This window comes from Orcinus orca, chromosome 7 (assembly GCF_937001465.1).
Source record: "Orcinus orca chromosome 7, mOrcOrc1.1, whole genome shotgun sequence".
Taxonomy (NCBI): domain Eukaryota; kingdom Metazoa; phylum Chordata; class Mammalia; order Artiodactyla; family Delphinidae; genus Orcinus; species Orcinus orca.
In genome coordinates this window covers 115311357-115339002 of record NC_064565.1, presented here as the reverse complement: position 1 = coordinate 115339002, position 27646 = coordinate 115311357, and the positions used below count along the sequence as shown (strand labels likewise).

General features: G+C 53.0%; 1 protein-coding gene across 5 annotated transcripts in view; it reads right to left on the bottom strand.

Moving 5' to 3' along the window:
• Positions 1-8058: 8058 nt before the first annotated feature.
• The window catches only part of SH3BP4 (SH3 domain binding protein 4), a 93932-nt gene continuing 74344 nt past the window's right edge, over positions 8059-27646 (bottom strand). For all 5 annotated transcript variants that reach the window (XM_049712395.1, XM_004262563.3, XM_049712396.1 and 2 more), the window contains 3 exons: positions 21155-23502; positions 11120-11308; positions 8059-9843 (listed from right to left, as the gene is read on the bottom strand). In XM_049712395.1, coding sequence (XP_049568352.1) covers positions 9619-9843; positions 11120-11308; positions 21155-23502 — 2762 coding nt within the window. In that variant the 3' untranslated portion in view covers positions 8059-9618. The remainder of the gene's footprint in view (positions 9844-11119; positions 11309-21154; positions 23503-27646) is intronic.

Here is a 27646-nt window from a genome sequence, read left to right as displayed (position 1 = left end):
CAGGTCCTGGGAAAAATACATAAACCTCCAAGGTCTGTGTAAATTATTTCTAACTAGGTCAAGTGCCCTGAGTCCCTCAATACACATTCAGCACCTTTTCTGTCTTTAATTTCTCAACTCATCTACCACCTAGAAAATGTGATAATTAGAAATATGTAAAGGTGTTTTGAAAAATGACTTGCAGAACTGGAATATGATTTTCCAAATTATTTTAACCCATAACTGTTTTCCTATTAATTCGCTAGTGGCACAAAGAATACACCTTCCTACAGCACTTCCCTCTACACACAGGAGGTTGCATTTGTACATTTCAATCTCACATGTCATTAAGCTGACTTGGCAGTGAGCATTTTACTATAAATTCTGCAGGTGTTGATTCTAACCAGGCTCAGGGTCAAAAATGAAAGTGACTCGGTTCTCCAGACCCCTTCTCTTCTAGGATTCCTTAGAGTTGCCAGGCAACCACCCTGCCTGCTTGACTCAGGTGACCGTCCAGGGAGGCCTGTGACACCAGGACAGCTCACCTGAGGCTGCAGGTGTTGGCCTTGTGTACCCACGCCTGCTATTCTCACCTAGGTGTGACCATCCACACCTTGGGTGTGAACTGATTTTGTGCTTGGCGTGTAGAAAAATATGCTGTTGTGTGAAAGATAAAACAAACACTTTTTTTTTTGTCCTAAAGTGTGAGCTTCCGCTGAGCTGAACATATGTAATGTTATAGTGGAAAGACCAGTGAACTAAAACAAGTAGAGATAGAACTTTCTAGAATAAAATCCAAAATGGACTCGCCACAAAACTTACATTTGTTTGATTTTTAACCATCATTACAATGACACACAAACCTGTTCAGGCACTTGGTACTTGGCCTCCATCCTCCCAAGAGAATCGGTCAGCAGTGGTCATTGGGAAGTTGTTTATTCAACAAGTCATTCATCCAAGAATGTATTGAGTGTGAGTGTGCGTTTCTCGAGCGTGAGCTGGACACTGTCGCATCTTCCTTGTCCAGTGTACAGTCTGTGAGGGCACAACAAGCAAACACACAGCTCTAACACGGACAGATTCGGGTTATATTTGTGGTAAGGGCAGAGGGCTGGCACGTGGGTTTGCGTTTTCTGGGTTCCACACATAGCAAGCGTGTCCTCAAGAGGAGGACAAACGGACCACCTGGAAAGCATAATAAAGCCGCTAGCTCCGTGAGGTCGAAACAGCCACAAGAGCAAAGAGCCAAGGAAACAGGTAGTTCGCCTTGTATCTCCCTTATTTGTCCAACGATCTGAGTCGTGAGCGATGCACGGGTGTTTGTCATCAGCCAACATTGTACTTTGCAAGAAAGGCATTAAAACAACTACGACAATTTACTATCTTTATCAGTTGCCCAAATAAAGGACAATTAACACTAAAAAGGCTTAATCTCAGGATCAGGGAGCGTGATCTGTTATCTGCTTTCTGTAAATCTGGCTTTCATGAAAGCCCTCCGCGCACTGTCCTCATTCCTCTCATTTTGGGGGGACAGGTGGAAGCTTAGCAGGGCCAACAAGAACCTGTGCGCCAGCATCTGGGAGACACCCCTTCGTCGGCCCGCGAGGGTGGGGGTTATGGGCATGGGTTTCTAGTTCACAAGGACCATGCTGGCAGCTGGGTGGAGGATGAGCTCAGGGGGTGGGGCTGGAGTTGCAGGTACAGGGAGAGGTGATGGTGGCCAGGACCAAGGTGGAGCCCCGGAGAGAGAGGAGAGGAAATGAGGGGGCGTGACCCAGAAGCCTTAGAGGTCCATGTGATGGCGCGGGTGTTGAGAGGGGAAGCCCTGTGGAGGGTGTCCGTTCAGGTTTCCACACTGTCTGCTCCAGCTTCTCACTGGCTTTTTTGGTCTAAAATATCTCAGTGACGCCTTCCATTCTTCTGTTTGGAGCCTAGAACTGCTCACCCCTCACTGCTCCCCACGACAGCCACGTCCTCCACAGCTTCCCTCCCCGACCACGATGCTTAACCAACCCCTCCCCACTTCCCAGTGAAGCCGTTCGTCAACGCCTGGGACCCCCCAAGTCCTGACCCGCCGTGTTCTCAGACGCTCCTCTTGGCCTCACTGCGCGATCAAAAGCCACACCGAGTCCATCTCCCCCTTCTGTCGCCCACACCCTCCGGCCCCTGACATCCAGGGCAGTGCAGGGGCTTTGGGACCCCGGGCTTCTCCGCGGCTAATCCGACCCACACCTCCTGTCCAGGTCTGTCACCTCCTCACCCCAGTCCCCCAAAGCCTTCCCTTCCCTCTGGGTCTAACCTGGCATTAAGCCTGCACACGACCCTTCGTAGAGCAGCGTAAACCCCAGCGCCTCTGAACCCCTCGCTTGTCCCCAGACTTCGCCTCATCAGAGGCCTTCCAGGCCGTCCTGATCTACACCCGCTCCTTCCCCTAAGGTCACGGTTTTCTCAGGGTCCCTCATAGCGCTTAACCTCCACCTGACCTCACACTGAACATTGATCTAGTTTACCGGCTGTTTCCCCACTAGCGCGTGGGCTCCATGGGGACACGGATTACACCCCCCGGGCCTGGAACAGTGCCGGGCAACAGAAGGTACTCAATCAGCATCTCTTAGTAACCCCCTTCCCCTGCCCTTCCAGAATCTTCTCAGGATTTCCCCTCCACCTTGGGGTTTCTTCTCAGAACCCCCAAATATACAGCCACACTCTCATTCAAAGCCCCGTCACCCAACAGGCTCCCCGCTCCCTGGAATTCTTTCTTGGTCCACTCTCATGACAGTGCCTCAATCTCCCTTGAGTTTTGAATATTTGCCCCTGCTCTGGGCTACAAACTCCTGGAAGCCCAGGAACTGACTCCTCTCCCTTAATGGGTCGCCCTTGAGCCTCTGCGTGCCCACGACGGCACCCAGACCACATATACCGATGAGCAGCCTGCGGGCCCTTCTGCCAAGCTGCCTGCATCCCGCTGAGGTCCATGCTGCTCCCTCAGTTTTGGTGGTTCTTTTGCTGTCCCCCAACTGGAAATTGCCTTGAAAATTGTACCATATACATATGACATGAACATAGATATTCTTGTATTGATAAAAAGTAAACCAATTGAAATAGAAAGTTGAGAAAAATGACTCGAGATATTAAAAAAGTCATAGACAAAACCAGCTAATTTCTTCCAGTTTTTCTTCTCCCCTGTTAGGTACGCTATTGGCTCAGAGAAGCAAAGCTTTAAAAAGACTATTCTTGCCAACCTGGGGCAGAAAATATTAATACAAGCAATTCAAACAACAGGTTAGCAAATCTTGGTGATTCACTTTCCTTAGGAGGAGTTTTTTTTTTTTTTTTTAAATAAGGGAAAAAATTGCATCTTTATTTTCATGAACTTTTAACTGAACATTAGCATTTCCTTCAAGTATGCATGGAAGCAACGAACCTCTGTAATATTAGAAATTCCTGTGATTTTGTAAACAACTGCTAAATCTCAGATATTTTTATGCCCATTAATGTGTTTGCAGCTATTGAAATCCTCATCACTACCTGGAGCTTATGGGGGATACAAGACCTGCTACTAGACAGTGCTATTTGGTACATAAGGCACATCACAATTTAAAAAAATCTTTGGGTAACTGTATGTAAGGATAATTGCTTTCATTTGTGATCCCAGGTCACGAATGCACATCACTTGATGCATTTATGTGATTCTGAGGTGTCTACAGACTTCAACACACTGTCAAGGGGGTCATGGCACAAAAAGAGTTAAGAGCCCTGAATCTCACTCCCTAGTTTTCATAACCAGACCCTGGAGGTGCAGGGAACTGGAGCTATAACTTTTTTCTTTCACATTAAAAAAATTGTGGTAGGGCTTCCCTAGTGGCGCAGTGGTTGAGGGTCCACCTGCCGATGCACGGGACGCGGGTTCGTGCCCCGGTCCGGGAGGATCCCACGTGCCGCGGAGCGGCTGGCCTGTGGGCCATGGCTGCTGAGCCTGCGCGTCCGGAGCCAGTGCTCCACAACGGGAGAGGCCACAGCGGTGAGAGGCCCACGTACCACAAAAAAAAAAATTGTGGTGAAATGAACATAAATTTACCATCTTCCTGATTTTTAAGTGGTTCCCCCAGTTCAGCAGCGTCAAGCACACGCATATTGCTGTGTAACCCACCAAGGATGAGCTCTCGGGTGGAAACGACTGGGTCTTAAAAAAGGAAAACTTTGTCTATATGTTCACTGTACCTCAATAAAGCTAAAATTCCAAAAACAAACCTAAAAGGGAAAACTTTGGCTAACTGCAAATATTTTAAATACTCCTGATTTTAGGGAAACAGCCACAAAATAGTAATGCCCAGCGTGCACACACATCCCGCCAGAGATCTGTGAGGGCAGAGTGGAGACACCCGTCTAACCCTGACCCACAGCCGGGTTGTCAGTGAAACTGCCCCCTGGCTTTGGGCATTTGCTTCTCAAGCAATGGCCTTTACGCCGTTTCCTGCTTCTGATGTGGCACGGCTGGGGGTGGACAGAGCTGGGCGTTGGCCACTGGGCCAGCTGGGCCTGTTCGCTTTTCCTGAGTCTCAGGGTTCCCATTTGTGAAACCAAGGTGGTCCGGGGGGTTAAAGGGAACCAACCTTTCGTAGAGCACAGGCGCTAAGCAAAGCCTGGGCACTTGGCATTCCCTTTTGCCCCAACATTCAGGTTACTTGACTATTTAGGATGAGGTCATTTCAATCTATTCTATGTAAAACTCAATTTTTATTACAGCAAAAACCAAGGTCCAAATATACGTTGCCCTTGTGCCAGGAAATGAATCATTAGGGCGTGTCATTTTTGTTGGTGTACACTCCATTGAGTTCCATCCCTGCCATGCTTTTCCCTTTGAACTCTTTTTATTTATTTATTTATTTTGCGGTACGCGGGCCTCTCACTGTTGTGGCCTCTCCCGTTGCGGAGCACAGCCTCCGGACGCGCAGGCTCAGCGGCCATAGCTCACGGGCCCAGCCGCTCCGCGGCATGTGGGATCTTCCCGGACCGGGGCACGAACCCGTGTCCCCTGCATTGGGAACACGGAGTCTTAACCACTGGACCACCAGGGAAGTCCCTGAACTCTTTTTAAAATATGAGCTGGGTTTGATGCCTTCACTGCTGGACAAGTTCCACTTATTGTTAACACTGGTTGTAAACCCAGCACTAAGCCCATTCTACGCACTCCAGTAGCCAAAGTCATCCACATTCTGAGATGCATTCTTATGGCAGAGATACGGGTAGTTCCCTCATGCAACACTCATTTATTGCACAAAGCTCTGGGGACTCAGAGACGAGTTTAGACACGGTCACTGCCCCAAGGAGCTCAGTGTGGCTGATGAAGGAAGGACAGGTGTTTCACCTCAAGAAGAGCCCAGGCAAAAGCAGGGAGCTCTGAGAAGGGGAGATAGTCAAGGGAGCTCTGCAATTGCGGGTGGGGAAACCCAGAGCTGACTGCACAACGGGCACTAGGAGTGTCTCTGGGTCTTCCTTTGTATCCCATGGAGGGGGGAGGAGCCTAGGCAGGTGGACTTATGTGAGAGGGTGCTGGAGTAGCTTGGCCATAAAAAGGAATGAGAGCAGAGACACAAGGCAGAGGTCGTTAAGTCCAGGCATGGCAGTAGGAATGGTTGGAGGACCAACTATGGGCTGCGGGGATCTGCAGACCAGACCCCTGGAGGGGAGGGTCCCAGGACTAAAACGGGGCTTGGCGGCTGTGGCCAGGTGACCGGAGACTACCTGAGGGGTGAGGTCTTGGTGACCACAAAGTAAACGATTTGGTGCACGCCCCGTCTGAGGTGACTGCTCGACAGTCAGACGAAGGCCAAGGCAGGAACTGACCATGCGCAAAGTGGCCCTTTTCCTGGGAAATCAGAGCACAGCTTTTTTCAACGAAGTCTTTCTTCTGAATATGTGGTCCTCAAAAACACCTACAAATACCATAACTGTATATGCCAATTATTACCATTATCAATGTCAAAATCAACATCAGTAAAGGACTGGAAATTTTAACCAAGCTTCTTGGAGTAGCCTAGAGAATATTCAGTACAAGTAGAAAAGTCGTTCACGTTCAGACTAGTAGTGCCCAATTCCGGACGTGTGCAAGCCAAGGAAAACTAGTGTGACTAAGTTCTCTTCATCTTTACCTGACATCATCCAGGTGTGAGCGGGACGTTTCCCTTTTAAGAGCAAACCCGTCAGCCCTCAGCTTTCCCATTTACAGCAGTAATCTGGGAATACCGGCACCTGAGATTAAAGGGATGCCGGCTGCATGCCACAGCCTCCGGGGCCTGGAGGTAAACTCTGGTTGCTGCAAGGAAAGCCTTCAAAGGCGTCATTCGGGGACCTGGGCTTTGCTGCCTGACTCTTCCTCACCTTTAGGTCCCTGGAATTCCTTCCGTTCAATTGGGACAGTGGAGGGCTGCCCGGAAGGTTCTATGGGACCGGCCTGATGGCGCCTGTATCACCAACACTCACGTGCCACTCGCTGAGTCACTCGGCCACACTTCCTTGCAAGGGAAGTTGGAAAACACTTGAGCTGTTTGCTCAGGAAGAAAGTAGGTTTGGTGACCTAGCCAGTCCCATCCCAAGTAGTTTCCCCTTTTAAAGATTTACCTTCCTCTGCCCCTCTGACTTTGCATTAACCTGGGCAGAGACCTCCAGATACTTCCCGCCGGATTCCTTCCCTACCTTCCCCCAAGCAAGCCACATGCAAAAGCCTTGGAGAAGGAGGCGGGGCTGTGAGTTGAACGCTGTCCTTCAAGATCTGTTGGAGGTCCCATCCCCCCAACCTGTGAATGTGACCTTATTTGGAAATAGTGTCTTTGTAGAAGTAATCAAGTTAAGATGAGGTCACACTCAATTCGGGTGGGCCCTCATCCATGACTGGGGTCCTTAAGAAAAGAGAGGTTTGGATGCAGACACAGGGCAGACGGCCAAGCGATGCCTTGATCTTGGATTTCTGGCCATCGGAACCTCAAGAAAATACATTTGTTATTTTACGCCACCCGGTATGTGGCACTTTGAGACAGCAGCTCTGGATTAAAACCTCCACTTCTGCCACTGGCCGTGCAAGTCAGTCAACTGCAAAATGGGTGTCAGGATACGGCTGGCGGGGCTGGAACTGAGAAGCACGGAGGGTACAGGTGCACCCCGAGGTTCTTGCTTGTACAACACGCCCCAGGCCCGTGGTGGGGAGGAGGTGAGCCTTTTGTGGGCCCTGTACTCTCTCTCGGTGCTGCAGACACCCTGTTCCCCAGGTCTGGCCTGGCCTTGGGCTCACTGGTGCCTACTCAGCCTTTGGCCTTGGATTCAAGTTACTTCTCAAGGGGGCTCTCCTTAGCCCCACTCCTCCCTGCCACCTGCAGGTGGGGCTGGTCTCCATCAGTTGCCCCCCTACCCTCATCCTGTTCTCTCCCTGGGCTTGGTGAGCGCAGGGCCCGTGGGAGTCCGGCCTGTTGTAACCTGATGAAGATGCCCGGCCCTCAGCTGTGGATTGTGGGTTTGGGATTGGCCAGTTCCAGGTACCCAGGACCAAGAAAAAGGAAAGCCACCCACTTGAACCCTTTGGGTGCTCTAGGCAACACTGATTCCCATTAGTTAGTTGATGACTGAGATCCCTATATTTCAAGAACAATTAAATCAATAGCAAGAAAACAGATACCCACTAAACCAACTGTCACACTGTCACCTAGGGGAGACCGGGTTGGGACGGAGCCATGGTTCTATGCACAGATACTTACGCTAGGTTTTGTGTTTTATTAAAAGTCTGGGTGCGTACGGAAAAAAAACACACACACTTATGTTAAAATATCCAAAGAAAATTTACTGCAACTTTCGTAGAATTGAATTTGTGCTACAAGACATGTTGCATAGGAAACTATTTAAAGCCCCTGAGGAAAAAAAATCTCAGTATTTAAGGTGCGACTGGTTTTGTTTCTTCTTTGGGGAAGAGTGAGAGACGCTCTCTGGGAAGACTGAAGGCGGAGAGTGAAGAACCAGTACGTAAGGTGATTTCGTGTGATGATTTGGGGGAATTGTGTATCTTGGTTCTTGCAGCATAAAACATGTAGTTTGTTTTTTTTTATTGTTGTTGTTGTTTTCTAGTCAGTTGGCCTTCCGTATTTGAATCAATAGATATATAAGAATGTTTCAGCCCAGTAAGGGATTTACATTGATTATACTAAGTAATTAGCATGTTTCCAGAAAGCAGATTTAGAGAATGAGATGCCAGAACCCCAGAGGGCCCAGTATCACTCACGTAAGCACAGCGCGTATCCTGGCCCCTTCCTGGGGATCAGCTCTATTGATCTGCCAGTATTTCTTCATCCCTGTCCCTCACTCCCTTCCGAGATGCACGCACAACGCAACTGTAGAATTCAGCGCAAGTTGATCTCCGACCATCAAGGTTATCAATGCAACAGTCCGCCAAGTCCCAGATTTTATGTGGGAAACATTTTCAGATGACATTCATCCTGCTCAGATAATCTTCATATTGTTTAAAAAAAAGAGATTCCTCTATGCTATTTATTTCCAAGGAGAGACGGGCACACCGGGAGGGGAGAGGGGTTACGTTTTAGGTGGAATGAAGTAGAGAGTTTGGCAAATGGCAGCAGGAACCTCTGGACGTCAGCGTAGGGTGTGCTTGTGGTGACGTTTTCTTCGTGCCCAGAGGAGCGGCTTCGAGCTCTGCAGCGAGCACTCCCCTGTCCCCGGGGAGAAGCAGGACCTCTCAGAGCTGCAGGGGCCGCCTCTCTCCACATGGCGTAGCTCTTTTTTTGGATTAAGGGCGCACAGGCAGGGGCCGTAGAGAATGCCACCTGCCCGCCGCCTTCTCATCTCAAGCGCACCCAATCGCTCCTGCTGGATTTCACTCCTCCTGCTAAAGCTCGAAAAAGCTTCCCTTGTGCTGTGGCCATTCCTCTACTGCAACACGAGGCCAAGGTACAGAAGGTAATAAAAATCACAGGGAATCGCAGGCCTAGGACAGCCTCAGACAGAAGGCGCACGGACCACACTCATTGACTGAAACACCACGTTTCCTATTTGATTTCTTTTCTTTTTTTTTTTTTTACAAGTACAGAGGCAAAAAGGTCCAACATCTGAACGAGTGTCTTTCCGTGCTAAGTGTTGAAATGCAAAGAGAATCCGGCAATCAGAAATGCCCCCATGACCCTTAAATACATATATACATCTGTAACATAATTTAAAAAGGTCTTTATAGAACATAAAAACCTCAACAGTATCTGCCCCTATGAAGTATTTTCTTTTTCTTTTTTTTTTTTTTTACCTTTATGGTCCATTAAAAAATTAGATACCACCTTTCTCGTACGCCCCCCCCATACTTTAAAAAAAAGTTATTTAAATTTATACTTAACAAATAGAAAGCTATTTGATTGGCAACAACCTGCAGTAGAAATTCCCTCCAGGTCTCTCCCGTGACAGAGGAGGCGGGTGGAACATCGCGTGTGCTCGGTCCTGGGTGTGGATCCAGCCAGGAGGGACCCTGGGTCTGTCTGAGCTGACCTTCCCTCCCTCCCCAGTTCTAAGTGCCTGCCTGGGCATCCGGGGCAGACAGAGGGCACGCACCCCGGGGCAGCCCTCTGGGAGGGCGTCAGAAGGTCGCAGACCCGTTCAAATCACGAGGTCGTCGTGGTCCACGGGACTGAAAGCGGCCGCTCGCAGGATGTCCAGGGAGTTGACCATGATCAGGGTCCCTGTGAGGTGTTTCCAGCGCTTGGTGATGGGGTTTTTCATCTTATCCAGGCCAGTGTGCAGCTCCTGGATGACATCCCGGTAGCTGTCCCCGACCTGGTGGCTCCAGGTGAGTAGAAAGTCGTACGCAGGCTTCCACATGGCCTGGGTAGTGGAGTTGTCCAAAACCAAAAGAGAGAGAAAAGATTAGGGGACACTGAGAGACTGGGTCCTAGAACCTCTCCTAGTACCAGTGTCTCTGTTCATCACTGACACAACTTTTTTTTTTCCAGTATGCGGCCCTCTCACTGTTGTGGCCTCTCCCGTTGCGGAGCACAGGCTCCGGATGCGCAGGCTCAGCGGCCATGGCTCACGGGTCCAGCCGCTCTGCGGCATGTGGGATCCTCCCGGACCGGGGCACGAACCCGCATCCCCTGCGTTGGCAGGTGGACTCTCAACCACTGCGCCACCAGGGAAGCCCCACTGATGCTACTTTTTAAAAGTTTATTTATTTTATTTTATTTATTTTTGTTTTGCGATACGCGGGCCTCTCACTGCTGTGGCCTCTCCCGCTGCGGAGCACAGGCTCCGGACGTGCAGGCTCAGCGGCCATGGCTCACGGGCCCAGCTGCTCTGCGGCATGTGGGATCCTGCCGGACGTGGGCACGAACCCGCGTCCCCTGCATTGGCAGGCGGACCCTCAACCACTGCGCCACCAGGGAAGCCCCCTGATGCTACTTTTTAAAGAGTGAAATGAACCCAAAGAAGCCACCTCCGTCCCGGGCCAGCACATTTCAGAGGGAAGAACCACACGCCTTGTGTGAGAGCAGGTGTTTAGTACCAAGCAGTGACCGCACAGATAGAAAGGTTTCTCTCTCCTTCCAACCTCCCGCAGCACTTTCCGTTTATTTAGAAACTCCTCACATCCATCAAGGATGCCCTTATTCTTGGGACTCCAGCTTCCGAGGTCCTGCAAGCCTGACCGTCTTTCCAGAAACTTAAAGTGACCACCACTAGACAAGTGAGAAAACAAAGACTCCCTGAGCAGGAACCCAACCAGCCTTGGCCGAAGCTGACAGCATCCCAGGTATGCATTTCACACCGTGTGGGGTGGAGCCCCAACCAGAACTGATCACGAAGGGCTCCGTCAAGCACCATCGGGCGGAAGGTAATTTAAGATCAGGACCAGGGACGGATGGGCAGCTCCGCGGATGCTGTTCCAACGCCCCACTTGACGGGAGAGTGGCCTTGCCGCCGCCAGGGCCCGGGCTCACAACTAAGGATCCCGGGAAGGATGAGACTCGCTCCCGCTCGGCGAGAGCCTGCTATGTGCCCAGCGCCTGCCTTCACGTTTTACCTATGTTGTCCTCGTAAAAACGCTGTACAGTAGACATGGTCCTCACTGCATTTTACAGGTGGAGGGAAGGGCAGCCCCACTCACCTCGCTGTCCACCACCCCATTCCTGTCCCGGTGGGGAGACTCGTATGCGTCCATCTGCTGCTTGGACACCTTGGCGAGCTTCTCGGCCAGCTCCCTCCAGCGCTGGGCCACCTCGACCGCCGTGGTCAGAAGCACGAAGTCCTGGATGAGTCTGACCACCAGGCCCTGGCAGTCCATCTTCAGTAAGGCCTAAGGAGGAAGGAGCAGGCATGAGGCAAGACACAGGGCAGGCTCTGGTTTCATGGGAAGCCTGCACCGCAGAGACCACGAGCCAGCACCCTCAACACTGCAAGGCCTGAGCGCCAGCACTGCCGGGACTCCCAGGTGCAGGAAAAACCACGATCTGTGGGAGGTACTGGGTCCCCTGCGCACAAATTCTCGTCCTCCTGGAACCTCCCAACGTGACCGAATGTCAAAGTAGGGATCTTTGCAGATGTAATTAGCTAACATGAGGCCCCATTGGACTAGGGTGGGTCCCTCGTCCAATGACTGGTGTCCTCATAAAGAGAGAAACAGACATGCAGAGACAGAGAGAAGCAGTCCACGTAAAGATGGAGGGAGACATGGGGTGATGCAGCCACGTCACTGGAGCCACCAGGAGCTGGGAGAGGGGCACGGGCCAGACCCCCTCAGAGCCTCCAGGAGGAGCCAGCCTTGCCGACACCTCCAGACCTGTCACAGGATAAACCTCTGCGGCTCAGAGCCTCCCAGCTTGCGGTACTTGGTCGCAGCAGCCCCGGGACGCTGACAGGCAGGGTGAGTGGGATGACAGCTGTTCATCTGTTCCCTCCCCGACTGGGGCACCTGGAGAGGTGATGCCCTTTGCCCAGACAGCCAGCTCGGCATGGCCTGGGGCTCAGGGCAGGACAAGCTGACGTCTGCAGGTGGGGAGCCCCAACGGGCAGGAGAGGTGCAGGTGAGGGCTCAGACCCAGGCCTCTCACGTTCTCGAGACACACGAAGGCCTCGCGTGGAGGGGAGGCTAACAGGACCATCAAGAAAGTCTCCAGGATTGATGGGACTGTTCCCTCGGCAAAGCTGCGAGAGCCTTCTAGTGTCTCTAGGATGGGGATCACTAACTATGGAGGGACAGGGGCTCAGGAGGGAAACAAACGCCCGTCAGCCAGGAAGGAGGCAACGGCCAGAGCCTTGCCCAAGTCCCGGCATGGCCCGAGCAGCACAGGGCCACCTTGGACTCGATCCCCCATCCAGGAAAGGGGCTGGTCAGTCAGGTGGGCTTCCAGCACAGCGCTCGACGTCCTGCGGGTTCTGAGTGGCCCCAGGCTGGAGGCTGTGTCACATTAGCATTTCTGGCTCAAGGAAACAAAGCCACATAAGCAGCACAGACCCGCAGCCCTCCTGTCCGCACGCATCACCCCAAGCTACGAGCTGCACGGACGGCTGCTGCATGTTGGGCTGCGGGTCCGGTGAGAGCCGGTACAGTGAGTGTGCAGCTTTGGGCGGTACAGTGAGTGTGCAGCTTTGGAGCCCCAGGCAGGGGGAGAAGGCGCGGTGAGAACCAGACCCTCATCTGCAGAGCCTCTGCCGTCCAGCACATCCTCGGGCTACAGCCTGACACCTGCAGAAGCGGACGTCGAGGATGCAACCAAAGAGATGCTGCTACCAGTCACCGGGCCCGGCCTTCTTTCTGTCCCTCTATGCTCTGTCCAAGCACCTGACGTCACTTCAAGGCTCCGAAGAGAAAGTGTTAAAAACAGCAACTGACCAAGCAGCAAGGCCCTCCCCAGCTGAGCCAAACGCACGGCTCCCTCCAACATCCCGTAAGGACGCAGGCGGCCTGGCGTCTGCACAGCATCGGTCTGCGGGGCTGCTACTTGAAAGAACGCCGCTATTTCTGAGTATTCTCACCTGCGTTTTATGTTTATTTGGGGGGAACTTAACAAATGAAGAAATGGTGACTTTTGGGGGAGTCCCTGAATGCAGAGGCTGATGCCCCAGCATCTCAATCTTTGCCTTTAAAACATAGGATCAATCTGAGGCCGTCCTGGGTCCGAGGGGGCCATAAAGGTGGGAAGGCAGAAGGGAGCTTGAGGACCACATGGTCCTTTTCTGATTTTTGTTTTTGATTTTAAATAAACTACCTTCATTGAGTATTTCCAGTGAGCCGGGTGCAGGGCGCATCTACCTCTCAGAACCCCCATGAAGGGAAGCCAAGCTCACCCCAATTTGCAGGTAAAATCGGAGGGAAAGGGAGGGGCTCCCATACCTGGTGAGGGGCTCCAGGCAGCCTGTCCCCAGCTGCTACCCACCATGTGGGTTGCACGGTGTCTGTTTTATAGACCCCGAAAGAGGCTGAGTGGCTTGTCCAGGGTCCCACAGCTCGAGGGCACAGAAGTGGAGGCAGGCCCAGACCTCCCGGTGCTCAGGCCAATGGCCTTTCCAACTGTGTGGGCACCGCGTGACATCAGGAACCGAGCACGAGGCGTCATCTCAACGATTTACAGACTTCAGAAAATGGTCTCTGAACTTTGGTATCTTCAAGTGAAATTGTTTGAAAGAACTTAAATGTTTACTAGATTTGTGTTGCAGAAGATGTGAAGAGTATACAGGGGTGTGTGTGTGGTATGGGGGAGACGTGTGATAAACTGGTAGAATTCTGGATTGAAATTCTTTTGCCTGAATAAAAAACAACAACAAGGTCCTACTTATAGCGCAGGGAACTACATTCAATATCCTGTGATAAACCATAACAGAAAAGAATATGAAAAACAATGTATATATATGCATAACCGAGCCCCTTTGCTGTACAGCAGAAATTAACACAACAATGTAATTCAACTCTACTTAAATAAATTTAAAAAAAAAAAGTTAAAAAAAAATTCTTTTGGCGTGGTGTGGTTTGAGCCCAGACACACAGGAGAGGCAGGGTGCCCTACAGCCACGCCTGGTGGCCTGAGAAGGCGTCTGGCCAACCTTCCGTGACAATGGTCCCACCCAGGCTTCCTCACAGTGTCCCAGCAGTGTCTGTGTGCTCAGTTACCAGGTTCCGCAGGTGGCCTTGTTTTCTAGGTAACAGAACACTTCAGAGTCACCTGCTTCTGATTCGGGTATCCCTGGCGGGGGCGATCAAAGCTGCTCTCTCCCAGGACACCGGGTGCAGGCACAAAGGTCCTGAGAAACTCAAACCCTCTCTCTGGCCCCGAGCGGTCACAGCTGGGGCAGAGCGCTGCCCACACCACCGCCAAGGGGTAGTTCATGCATTTTTTTGGTCTGAACGGCACATTTTGGGTGCCCACCACGTCTCAGCAATAGAGAATTTCTCAGGGGCGGGGATACGGTGCTGGAACCTTTTCCCTGTAGCATCCTCTTTAATTTCTGCACACACACCAGTATACACAGGTGATACCAGAAATAAAGCACAAGGCTGGTTCCAGCTGGACTCTCACGAGCTGGAGTGACCCATGACTTAAGTCAGGGTGGCCAAGTCTGTTCCAAGGGCAAGACAGGACCTATTTTTGGCTTTGCGGGCATGGCGTCTCTGCCTCAGCCCCTCGACTCTGCCCGTGGGGCGTGAGAACAGCACGACAACACTTGAACGAGTGGGCAGGGCTGCGTTCCAGTAAAATTTCATTTACAAAAGCAGGTGGCCCGCGGGCCAGTGTGTCAATCCCTGTTTGAAGAGACATTCTTATGAAAATACAACAAAACATCACTTTGCTGTATGTTCACTTCACCCCAGTCGTGCTCCCATTCCTGAGATGCTGAAACACCAGAAGGGCAGTCACCATGGCAACCCTGCTCCTCCCTGTAGTAGCAGCCTTGGGCTGTGGGACCACCTGGCAGGAAGTCCCCAGGAACCTCCCTAAGTGCACAGCAGGTAGTTAACTGTGTCCTCTTCTGAAGGATAAAGAGATTTTGCTCCTGATTCAGAGAATCCCTCCACACTGTCCTCTCCAGCCCTAGCTCTCCCTGATCTCAATCCCCCCTTATTTCCATTAGTTTTCAAGGTTCTCAGTGTTGATTTCACCCCGCACCTCACTCCTAAAGCAACCACCCACCTTGACTTATATCCTACAGTAACTTTCCCTTTTTCAGAGAAACTTCTCTGAGAGCCCAGACAATCCATCCTTCCTTCCTTCCTTCCCCCCCTCCCTCCCTCCCTCCCTCCCGGCCAGAAGGACAGACACTGTGCCTCTCGTAATCCCCAAAGTTGGGAATAATCTCTTACACTGAAAGCGTGTTGTTGAACAAAAATACTTCCAGTTCAAGGAGAGCTGGGTTCCTCAGGGTTCTGTCTGCCACCCTCCACACACACACACACACACACACACACACGCGCGATGGCCATCACCCAAATCCACGCAGCTCTACAGCACGAGCCAAATCCTCTCTCCTCAGTGCTGAGTGTTGTCATTAAGTCCTGGTACAAACACATAGCAACGTCTTCTGCTTGGGCTTTCGACCACGCTCAGAAAACCCTTCCCCAAACCCACAAAGTGTATGAGAAGCAACATTAATGCCCTAAAAACAGAGGAACGTACTCTGTCGTTTCTTGCCTTCATGAAACAAAACAAAAACCGACATCGAAACCCAAGGCTCAGAGAGGGGAGGAGAGTTATACACACACCAGCAGGGCTATTCAGTCTGGTCGCTGCAGTGATAGCTCTTGACACCAGCAGGGCTGTTAAGGCATCCCCTGTCATTCTCAGGCCTTGCACGCCCCGAAGTGACACCCACTGCCACGCGCCAACGCTGGCTCCTCCTGTCTCGGGAGGGCTCCTACAGCTCGCAGAATGTTGTCACGGAACGAACAGGGACGAGCGTGCAGAGCCACGGGGCCGGGACCCAGCTCGGAGCAGCGCTGGTAATGGTGAGACCAGGCACCACTGCCCTACCGGAGACCGAGGACCAGAGCACCTGCCCGGCTGCGGGGCGCGCAGGCTCCACGCAGACACAGAGCCGCCTCTACGTGCTCTCCAGGCGTGTACAGGATGCAGAATATGGACAGCGCAGGGCAAACTCCGGGGACTGAGGAATATCGGCAGTGTCTACACTGCAGACCAGTAACACGGGCCGCCTCTGGGAGACGGGCTGGGCACTTCTGCTGCTGGCCCTCAGGACAGGCACACAGCACCGCAAAAAGCAGCATCTGCTGTTTTCACAAACAGAAAAGTCAATGAGGATGATCTTCATTCCGGAAAGAAGCAAAACCCGGGGTGAGCCACGGCAGCGGGGCCGACCCCAGGACCCCAGGGGCTCTGACGGTCAGCACCGGCGTGCACGTGGCCTGGGAACTGCCGCAACCCAGACCCAGGGCCGTCGGCCATCCAATCCCCACCCACCAGGGCAGGATGCAAGAACACCCCGGGCTACGGCACAGGGCGCCCTCTTGCTACGGTCGGCCAGGTCTGAAGGTAGATGTAGGTAAAAGCCAAGGGATCCAGGCACAAGCGTGTGAGGGGCTCCCCGCCTCGCAGCACTTCCGTTTGACCTGTACTTTCCATCTCTGACCTCTGCTAAAAATGACCCGCCCACTCATTGCCTTAACAAGAGGAGAATCCAGGGGTGTGTGTGAAAATTAGATCCTCCACTGCCACGTGTCCCGGTATTCTGAAAGAATGACACTCAGAGGGTGTGTGTGGGGGAGGGGGAGACTGGCTGTCACCTGAGTGGCTCTGAGACTAGAAGGCAGCAAGGAGCAACACACCTGGGTAGATCTCCAAGGAGCAGGGACACACCTGGATCCCCAAGGAGCAGGGACACACCTGGATCCCCAAGGAGCAGGGACACACCTGGATCCCCAAGGAACAGGACATACCTGGATCCCCAAGGGGCAGGGACACACCTGGATCCCCAAGGCGCAGGGACTCACCTGGATCCCCAAGGAGCAGGACACACCTGGATCCCCAAGGAGCAGGGACACACCTGGATCCCCAAGGTGCAGGGACACACCTGGATCCCCAAGGCGCAGGGACACACCTGGATCCCCAAGGAGCAGGGACACACCTGGATCCCCAAGGAGCAGGACATACCTGGATCCCCACGGGGCAGGGACACACCTGGATCCCCAAGGCGCAGGGACACACCTGGATCCACCTGGCTCCCCTTCACGTCCCCTAAACACTTAACACCCCCCTCCCCAATGCCCACAGAATAAAGCACAAGCATTATCCAGCCCAGGTGGCTGCGTGCCTCCCTCCCATCCCCCCATGTATCATCATCTTGATTCAACCCAGCCTCCGGCCTCTCCCAGCCTCTGGTTCTACCCCATCCCGTTCCTCTGCACCCTTGGCCCTTGCCCATACTGTACTTTCAACCCGACAGCTCCTCCCTGTTGGATGGGATTCTGCACATCCCTCCCTGAGTCAGGGGGGATCTTTGCCTTTCCCTGGTCCACCCATGCCAAGGGGATCTTTTCTTCGGGGCCCATTACGAGTCTGTCTTGCACTCCTGTGGTTGTTCACTCGGCATCTCCCTCAGGGGAAGGCCCAGCACCCAGCACCCGCACTGAGCACACAGTAGGCACCCAAGAAGTGCTGAATGAGTTTGGGGCGCAGACACCTGCCTGGCTGGCGGCGACGGCTCTTCCGAGCTCCGTCAGAAGCTGCAGCCGTATACCCGCCACCCGTTCTCGCTGTGCCCATTCCAACCCACAAGTCCCCCCAGCTAAGAGATCCCCAGGGATCAATGACCTCTAATGCCTGGGGACTCTGGGAGCCCTGTCCACCCTGGTCGCTCTCTTTGGGGTCAGCCCAGCATCATGCCTCCCCCCATTTTCATTATAGTCGGGGGGGGGCATCATTGGTGTTGGATGGCCATCCTCTGTCACAGACATGCATGGCTTCTACTGGAGAGCTGGGCGGACCGGGGACAGAGGGGCATTTTCCACGGTGGTCACACCATGCGCGTGAGCAACGCAGCAGAGGCACAGCAGGAGGTCATACGGGTACATAAGATGCCTCTGGACCAGCTCTGAGATTGAAAATATGCACTAGAACAACAGAAAGAGGGGACGGAACCAGAGCACAGAAACGTGTCTGACCTCACGAGACTGCGTCCAGATCAGATTCTTAGCCTGCATCCGTTCATTCATTCACTCATTCATTCACTCATCAACCATCTGGCTGTTTCCTATGGGCCAGCATCTCTTCCCTCGTGGAGTTCATATCCAGTTAGGGTAACGACAAGAACCATGAATACAAGTAAACAAGACCATTTCGGATTCGGGAAAGCACCGTGAAGACAATGCTACAGTAACACAGACAGTCAGTGACCCAGAGACACAAGTTGCTTTATCCAGGGATGCAGGAAAGGTCTGACAAGAGGACATTTGAGCTGGAATCTGAAGGACGATAAAAAGCCACGACGTGAAACCGGGGGAAGAGAATTCCAGGCAGAGGGAACAGCACGTGCAAAGGCCTGGGGCAGGGCAGCTGGGTGTGTCCAAGATACAGAGAAAAGGCCAGAGTGGCCGTGTGCAGGGGCAGGCAGGGGCCCCCGGGCTGTGATAGGCGGGGCTGGGTCTGACAGGGCCTGTGGGGCGGAGGAAGGGGCTGGACCTTGTGCTGAGAGCAGTGGAGGGAGGGACAACTCAGTTCTTCATTCTTTCTTCCTTCCCATCTCCCCGCAAATTTACCATCCAAAACCTTCACCCCTTCTAATTCGTTCAATCACTGCTTCCAAACCAAGGAGCCATACTAAACAGAAAACTACCTTCAGAACGAGAGCGGTGGGGAAGAGGTGGTCTGGCTGCGACACGGCCGGAGCGGGGGCGGGTTAGATCAGTGGCTGAGGCCCCAGGAAGCCCGAGTGCTCAGTGGTTTGTTACGTCCCTGGAAATAAAACACCTGGTTTCCAGCGACTCCTGAGACACGCTGGGATAAATCAGCCTGTGGTTTCTAGAAGTCTGGCCAACCATTCAGATCTGCCAGCCCACAAGATGAAGAGATAGGAGAGGGGGTGGTGGGGTGGGGGGTGGGGGGGGGAATGCTGCAAAACCGGTTTCACTTCTGTACCGCAAATCTAACCTGTCTCAGGGCCACGTTCCTGCCAAGGTCAAGGTTCATTTCCTCCTCTCTGGGAGTCCTGGTGGCTGTGGGCCTGGCGGGGGGTGGGGGTGGGGGGAGGGGGGGCAGGGAGATGGTCTTGGACGCACACAGACCCCCGTCCTCACACACAGTAACCCAAGGAAGCCACCTGAAAAACCTGCTCTCAGGGAAAGTTCTCCAAGTTGAATAAAACAAGATGGAAAGAAATGAGCAGGAAATGGAAGTGAGAGCCACCTCTGTGCCGCCCAGGTTGATGCATCCTGCACCTCTGCCGGTTGCAGGTGAGCATCTTCTAGCTGTGACGAAGGAACGGTCGATACCCTTTATGTTCCATGAATGCACATCATTCCACCGTCCACGGAGGATCCCGGCTGGACGCTCACCCCGGCCCGCTGTGCGAGGTCCATCGCGAGGGCACCGGGCAGCTCGGGCTGCAAGCAAGCTCCGGGAATTGATCTCACAGGTGGGCCGGCGAGGCGAGCCCCTGAGGGGAGGGTCCTGGGGCCCAGCTGTGCAGGGGCCCCATCCAGCGCAGGGGTAGCTTCCTCTGCTGCCCATCCCCACCCCCGCCTCACCCCTCCCCATTGCCATGACAGCCGGCTTCCTCCCCACCTCCCCCAGCTGGAGCTGCCATCGCGACCCGTCAGCGACGGATGCCCCCAACGACCCCCTGGATGCCACCTCCAGTCCCCGTCTCCCTCCTCCGGGCAACGTCAGGTTCTCGCCTTGCTCCACGCATCTGGCACTTTCTAGTATCTTGGGGCCACCGACAAGGGGTCTTTCTTCGTGCCCCGATCCCTTGCCGGACTGCAATGCATACTCCCTGCAGCAGGGGCCATGCCACCGTGGACCATATTCCCTTCTGTCCCCCCAGCCCCACGGGGCAGCCCAGGACGTGCATGCAGTGATGACCCTCGGCTGTACACCTCTGCCCACGCGTGCATCCTCACTCACGCAGACACGCCTGGCCCATCCGTTCCAACAGGCATTCACTCAGGATGGCAAGTGCTGGGGGGAAGGAGGGGAGTTGAAGCGGCAGAAGTTCAGGGGCGCTGGGAGTCACACCTCACAGAGATAAGGAGGCGAAAAGGACTGCGTGGGGTCGGAGGAACATGAGAGAAGAGCCTGAGACCGAGGCCCGGGGGTTTCCCGTGGGAACAAAAACTAGGGGTGTGTCCACATCACGAGGACCAGGGAGAGACCCGAGTCGGCTTCTATCACAGAACGAAGTCGACAGAGAATGTCCGGCACAGTTCTGACAAGGGATGCCCAGAGGACATTAGGCTTCTCCCAGGTATAACTCCTCCAAGGCCACCACAGCCGAACTGTGGTGAACAGTTAAGAGTGGACTACCTGAGGGCGTCATGACCGGCGCAGAGCCCAAGCCTGTTGGAGGCCGTGATCGGGTCCAGAAAGCTTCCCATTTGGCTTGCGGGCCGGCTGTGCCCAGCAGTGGGACTCCCCCCTCTTTACTTCTTAGGGTCCAAGTTCCCAGTTGTGCTGGCAAAACAGCGGCCGTCCTCACCCCAACTCCAACACATGCAAGAAGGAGGAAGAGGAAATGACACAGAGAGAGGGGAGAAACTTCAAGTAAGGCCTGGAGAGAAAATCTCACAACAAGATAAAGTCAGACTTTGGGGCGAGTCACAGGTCCCGCTGGGAATCTGATGAAAGGATGGATCTTGTCCCAAGAGATCTAAACAGGGGCAGGTGGCGCACAGGGTCCCCCCTTGCGTCCCCGACCGGGCAGGCAGAGATGCATGCCGGACCTCCAGAGGAGCTCACAAATCTAGCAGGAGGAGACCTGGACGACCCTCGCCGCAGTGGCTCCGAGCTGTTTGGGGGCCCCTACCGGTCCCACGTCAATGCCTATCCCCAGGCGTGTGTGAGTTTCAGGGAGCAGAACGGGGGCCCAGACCCCGGCCCACTGACTCCCGACACCACACCCGTTCGCACACGCGCAAGGGCAAGGCTGAGGCTGGACCGAGCCCCATCCTCTAGGAACCCAAGCCCCACCGGGCACTTACCATCATGAGCTCCTTCTGGAAGGATTTCCGGTCTTTGTTCTCCGTGCTGTTGCAGTCCTCCTTCAGCTTCTCCAGGACGGACGCCACCCGCTCGGGCTCGCTGTCCAGCTCGGCCCGGCAGAAGAAGGTGAGCGGCAGGTTCCCGTAGCCCAGGGCGTCGGCGAAGGAGCGCCAGCTGCTGATGTTCTCCATGAGCAGCGTGCGGACGGAGGCGTAGATGTAGGTGAGGAACTTGCACGGGCGCAGGATCTGTTCCAGCAGCAGCGACGTGCTCAGCTCGGGCCCGGAGAGGAGGCTGGGCCGCGCCTTGCCCACCACCAGCACGTTCTTGGTGTGCACGAGGCCGACCCTGCCCTGGTGGTAGCCGATGTACCACTCCTTGGTCCACAGCTGCCCCTTCAGCCGGATCTTCTCCTCGCTGAGCAGGGCGATGGCGTCCCCCTTCTTGTACTCCAGCAGGTAGTGGTTCTTGCTCTGCCGCACCACCGTCTTGAGTAACTTGCCGAACTTGAGGCTGGACACAGGGCGGTCCTGAAAAGTCGGGTACTTGGTGGTGGCAGCAAACGGGGACAGGATGATCTTCCCGACCTCGTTCTTCTTGAGGAACCGTCTCTGCCCGGATGGCTTGACGGCACTTTTCGGGGGTGGCTGTGGGGTCTGGACGCAAAACTGGGTCAGGATGGCCTCCTGGTCGTCTTTCACCTGGACCCGCAAGGTGAAGTCGGAGAGCTCGCTGGCGTTGTGGCAGCTGATGGAGAAGATGAGGCGGCTTACCTTGCCCAGCTTCACCTGGAAGCCTCTCACGGCCTTGGCCTGCTCGCTGGCTTTGACCTCGTAGTTGGTCATGTTGGAAAACATGCAGACTCGGAGATCCTGGGGCCTGGACAAGACGAACTGGTGCTTGCCCCAGAGCTGCAGTGCCACTGGGGCCGGGCTCGGGGCCTGGCGGGTGACCTCGCTGACCAGTAGGGTCTTGGGGGCACAATCATGCCCGAAAATGGTCACCACCGTCTTGAAGGATGGGTGGATGTGTTTGGGGCCATAGAGACCCACGGTGACTTTCTTATTGATGAAGTCCCAGACCGTGGAAGGGTAGAGGATGTTCGGGCCGTGGGCAACGATGGCCAGGTACATACAGGGCTCCAGGTCGTCCAGCTGGGCCTGGACCGTGTCCCCATAGCTGTAGGTGTGTGGGATGGGGACATAGGGCCCCTCCTTTGAGTCGCTCCTCAGGCACTGGAGGCCCACTGTGCTTTTGCTGAAAATGTCACTTTTCACCTCAGCTGAAACCTTCATCTCCAAGATGATGTGGGTTTTCACCTCCAGGGTGCTCAGCTTCACCTCCAGCACCGGGCTGATGCAACTGCACCTGTCGCTGTTGAGCTCCAGCGGGGGGTCCAGCAGAGCCTTCATGGAGATCTGCTGCGTCTCCCCTGGAGCCACGTGGCCTTCGGGCACGTGGATGCTGATGCTGGTGTCGGGAAGCTGCACGGCGCCCCCCGAGCTCTCCAGCTTGCACACGATGTTCGTCTCCACCGCTTGGGTCTGGCCCCAGCCGGGACTTTGGCCCAGCAAGTCCAGGTCGTGGCAAGACCGGGCCAGCTTCCGGTGGCTCAGCCAGGCAGCCCGGAAGTCCTCCCGGCTCTGGAACTGCTCGGGGGCCGGCGATTTCAAGCCCGTGAAAAACCCCGAGGATGCGGGAGTGTCGGACTTGGCTTGGAGGACGGAGAGTTCCGAGAGGCTGTAGGAACGCTTGCTCCGGAAGAAAGGGTTGTCCCGCCTGACTGTCGGCTCCGCGTGAAGGCGGCTGGTGGCCAGCAGCTCGTCGAAGATGTTGGTCGTCGCTGAGCTGGACTCAGTGAACGAAGATGTGCCCGTATCAAAGAGGAGCAAGTCCACGGTGCTTTGGGGAGTCGGTAGGTCCACGCTGGGCAGCGCTGGCACATTCCCATTGAGAAACGGGTTTGTCTGGACACCGTTCCAGAAAGGATTATTACTGTAGGTTTTGCTCGACTCCCTCCTGTCATCTGTCCATCCTCCGAGCAAATCTAACTCCTTGGCTACTTCGTCCGGGCTGTCTGGAAGATTGTCGATCATCCCACTGTCACTTAAGGTGGAGTTCCGGTAGTTTAAGGGCTGCACGTAAGAGGAAGGGATGTAGCCCATCTCCGTGGTGTTGTGTGCGTACCACCACTCCCCGCCTGACGTATCCAGGACGTAGAGGTGGTCGCCCTTGGAGAACTTGAGGGTGGTGAAGTTGGTTGGGCAGTAGTCCTTGATGGCAATCACTTCCTTTGCATTTCCAAAGGGCGTGGGATTGTCTACTAGCAAGGCACTGGGAGAAGGCACTGCGTAAACACAAAGAACAGGAGGTGAGAGCGGGCCCTCAGGGCGAGGCAGAGCATCGTCAAAACCAGGGAGAAGAGAGGTCTAGAAAACCATCACCCCCGACAGGGAGACGACGTGTGCGGCAAGTAAACGACAGAAACAAACCAAAGTAAAATCTGGTGGGCGATTCACCTGACCGACAGCCTAAATCGAGCGCTGTCTCCCCAGATTCTATCACATCCCAACGCACGGTCTGAGTCAGGTGGAAAGGCCACAGAGAGTCTCCACCATCCACAGAAACATGAATCAGCATAATGGGATTATCAATATGTCCCAGGTTTTAAACATCTCATTTTGACCCAACTTTTCTTTACTGTTACTAACTTACAGGAACTGCTGCTAGGTTGAAAGAGAAGCTGAATGTGATTTACTTAGAAAACACAGTGATGCTGCGTTAAGTGACCCACTGCATGTAACCAGGGACTGGAAAAGACCTGCAACAGAATCTCTCGGTGTCTAAGAGCTGATTCCATGTCCTGCCTTCAGCATAAAATACATAAACCAAGGGGAAGGTTCCCTTGACTATCAGGCCCGTTTCCTAGTTTCCAAGTTGAACCCATTCTTCATCAAACTGTTTATATGAAATAAGATTTTTGAGGTTGGTCTCTTACAACCTCTTTTTTTTTTCTTTCTTTTTTTTTTTTTTCTGTACGCAGGCCTCTCACTGCTGTGGCCTCTCCCGTCGCGGAGCACAGGCTCTGGACGCGCAGGCTCAGCGGCCATGGCTCACGGGTGCAGCCGCTCCGCGGCATGTGGGATCTTCCCGGACCGGGGCACGAACCCATGTCCCCTGCATCGGCAGGCGGACTCTCAACCGCTGCGCCACCAGGGAAGCCCTCTTTCAACCTCTTTTAAACGATCATTCAGAACAACATGGAAATGGTCTCTCTGTTACCCCTTGAAAATCAAAGGTTTAGGTCTGGTTGTAATTCACATTCTTTTTGAACAACTCTTTAAGCAATCTGAAAAATGCCAATACTTTAAACAGCGACTCAAGCTAATTTATGGTTCTTGGCGTTCAACTGCGTGTTACCAAGGTAGACAGCAATTGGAACAGCAAAAAAAAAAAAAAAAAAAAAAGTCATCTAAACAAGTAGGGTGTGTTTTGAAAAATAACAGATAATTAGAAACCTAAGTGTTTTCTCTCCCTCCCATACATAACAAAGTACATATACTCAGAGGATGAAGAAACTTCTTGCTGATGGAAATAAGCCCATATATTTCTCTCCAACCGCCCCATCCCAACTGTCCCTTGTTTTACGGTGTTTGCTGCCTTCCTGTAACAAACAAATGAAAGTAAACTTCTTTTAATTGCTTATGTAAACAAGCAAAGAAAGGACTACATTTTGAGTGGAACTACACCTACATCTTGTCTAATATATGATTAAGTCAACAGACATCCTATTCTACCAAATTGGTCCTCCTCCCCCCCAAAAAATCATTTGCCAGTTTCCTTTTCCTTTAAAAGGAAACAGTGAGGGGACTTCCCTGGTGGTCCAGTGGTTAAGACTTCACCTTCTAATGCAGGGGTGGTGCGTTTGATCCCTGGTGGGGGGGCTAAGATCCCACACATACACACACAAAACCCAAAACATAAAACAGAAGCAATATTGTAACAAATTCAAGAAACACTTAAAAAAATAAAAAAGGTCCACATTAAAAAAAAATCTTTAAAATTCAATAAAAGGAAATAATGAAAATTAAAGTGCATGTCCTCAGCAAAGTCTCAGGCAATAAAGTAGGAAGCTTCTATTTATTTACACGAACTAAATTACAGAGATATGCTTCTTAGCAGGGTGTGAACCTGGGCCTCGAAGGCTGTCACCTACCACCCTGTCTGGGGTGTTGGGGAGAAGCTGGTACTGGGATCACCAGCCCTGGGATTTGAATCCACACCCTTAGCAGCGGTGTGATCTCTGGAGCCTGACATTCTTCACGGTGGATGAACCAACCACCTTCCCTCCACGGGCTCTGGCAAGGATTAAGCAAGACGATGGTGATGACGTGATTAGCACAGTGATGCTTAGTACAAGGTAAAGACTCACACAATGTTATGTTTAAAGAGACATCTCCGGCCCCCTCCTAATTTAATTTTTCTCCACAGCATTGATCATGAACCAATATGAAATGTACCATACACATCTGGGTTGGTTTTGCCGGGGAGGGCGCCATTGCCCCACTAGGGGGTAAGCTCTGTTCGGGTATGTTTTGCTCGCAGTGGTGTCCTTGGAACAGGGCCTGTGTCACGTAGCAGGTGCCCAATAAACACCCGTGGAATGAATGCTCATCCTGTGCGCTTACAACAGAGACGCCATATCCGTGTCACTGGGACAAGGTGTTGTCCAAAGGCTAAGTTAGAATCCCCCTGGGCTGTGCCCTTCTGCTGTAAAATCACACTTGACCCTGAAGGGGGGCAGTGACTAAGAACAGCCAAATCAGAGATAATGGCTTCGAGGGGAGGTGGCAGAAGGCAGATGGGTCAGCTGGGGTCAGGGGATAATATAAGATTTCCCCCCCCACTTTGTTTTCCAGTCACAGGCTCCAGTTTCCTGGACACATCTCATGAAAATGTCACGTCAAAATTAAAACCAAATGAAAGTCAAAGAAAGCTGGCCAGCTACTAAAATCTTGTTAGAATTCCTCAAAAGTTATATCCCTATTGTGTTCCTCCAGAATAGTTCCCTTACAGTAATATTTTTTAAATTAAAAACCAAAGCTATTAGGCAGGCTGTGTACATAACCTGAGAAAACGTATCAGTGCCAATGATCACTTTAGTCTTCTTACCAGACCAGAGAATAAAACTGGTTTTACTCAAAATTGCAAGCACTCTCCTTAGGAGAGGAGCAGTAATAGATATGTCACTCAAGGATGAGGCTTGTCTGATGGGAGACGGCGCCCCTTCCTGTTGGGCCCCCCGTGGGAGTGGACCGCGGCGTGAGCTCCCTTCCAAGACCAGCCCTCTGTCAGACAAGGGCCGCACAGACACCTGGGGTGTACACAAGGCTGGGGCTTCCAGCCAATCAAATGCAGGAAAATCCGTATCGAATTCCATCTTAATGAATTCTGAGAGTGTTGCCAGATTCCCAGGTACCTTGATTTTAATACAAGAAAAATATGCCTGGGTGTCAGGAGGTTCAGTTCGCTGAATAATACATTTCCTACCCTCTGCCTCGGGTCTTATGCAGGAAAAACACTCATTAGGGCAGAAGATTCTGCAGCAGATATTCTGGTTGGAACAGATTCCCACCTTGAAGCCGTTTCTACCGTCGGCACGTGTGGGGAGCAGCTGGGCCGAAATGCTGCCTGGGCCACAGCCTGCCCCTCGGCAGTGGAGTCAGGGGGTCTCTCTCCCCCCCTCTGACCCCACCCCCAAGCTAACCAGCCCCTCCTCAGCCTTCCTCCCCCAGCTGCAGTGTTCTTTGAGGAATAACAGCTCCTCCTAGATCAACATCATCTTTTAAAATCCAGCTCTCTGCCCCTCGTTTCAAAATCCCAGCCCAAAGAGCATGACTTGAGCTCCCAGTTTCCCACTTCAACCATGACTAGCTGGGTTACAAAGTAAGAAAACAATGCCCGTCACCAGACTGCGAAAAACAAACGGCGCGATTATTCACAGCAACACCCAGTAGGTCCGCTGCTCTTATTAATAAAACCTCATGATTCCCTTGCTAGGCTTTTGTTTAAAAGAACATTTTAAGCGATGCTCAGGGCCACAAGCCTAAAGGACAGACAGGAAAGAAGGGGAAGTTGAGGATAACTGGAAGAGAGAAGAAAGGCAGAAGCAGGCACGGTATGATTTCAGTACATCGGGGTCGTGCATCATGCTTTTATCTGGGAGGCAGCAGATTAGCTCCGGAAATATTTATTTAGCACCGATTTTGTGCCAGGGGCTAACGATACAAAGGTAAAGCGAAAGCTCTTGCCGTTGAGCCGTCTGTGGGCAGCGCAATGGATCATTTCAACAGAATTCGGTGAACGCGGTGGGAAAGTCAACTGACGGTGGTGATGGTGATGAGGGCGATGAAGTACAAGATGCCAGGAAGCTCACGGGAGACACTGACCGTGGCCAGTGAGGGCAGGATGGACTCTAGAAGGAAAATGAC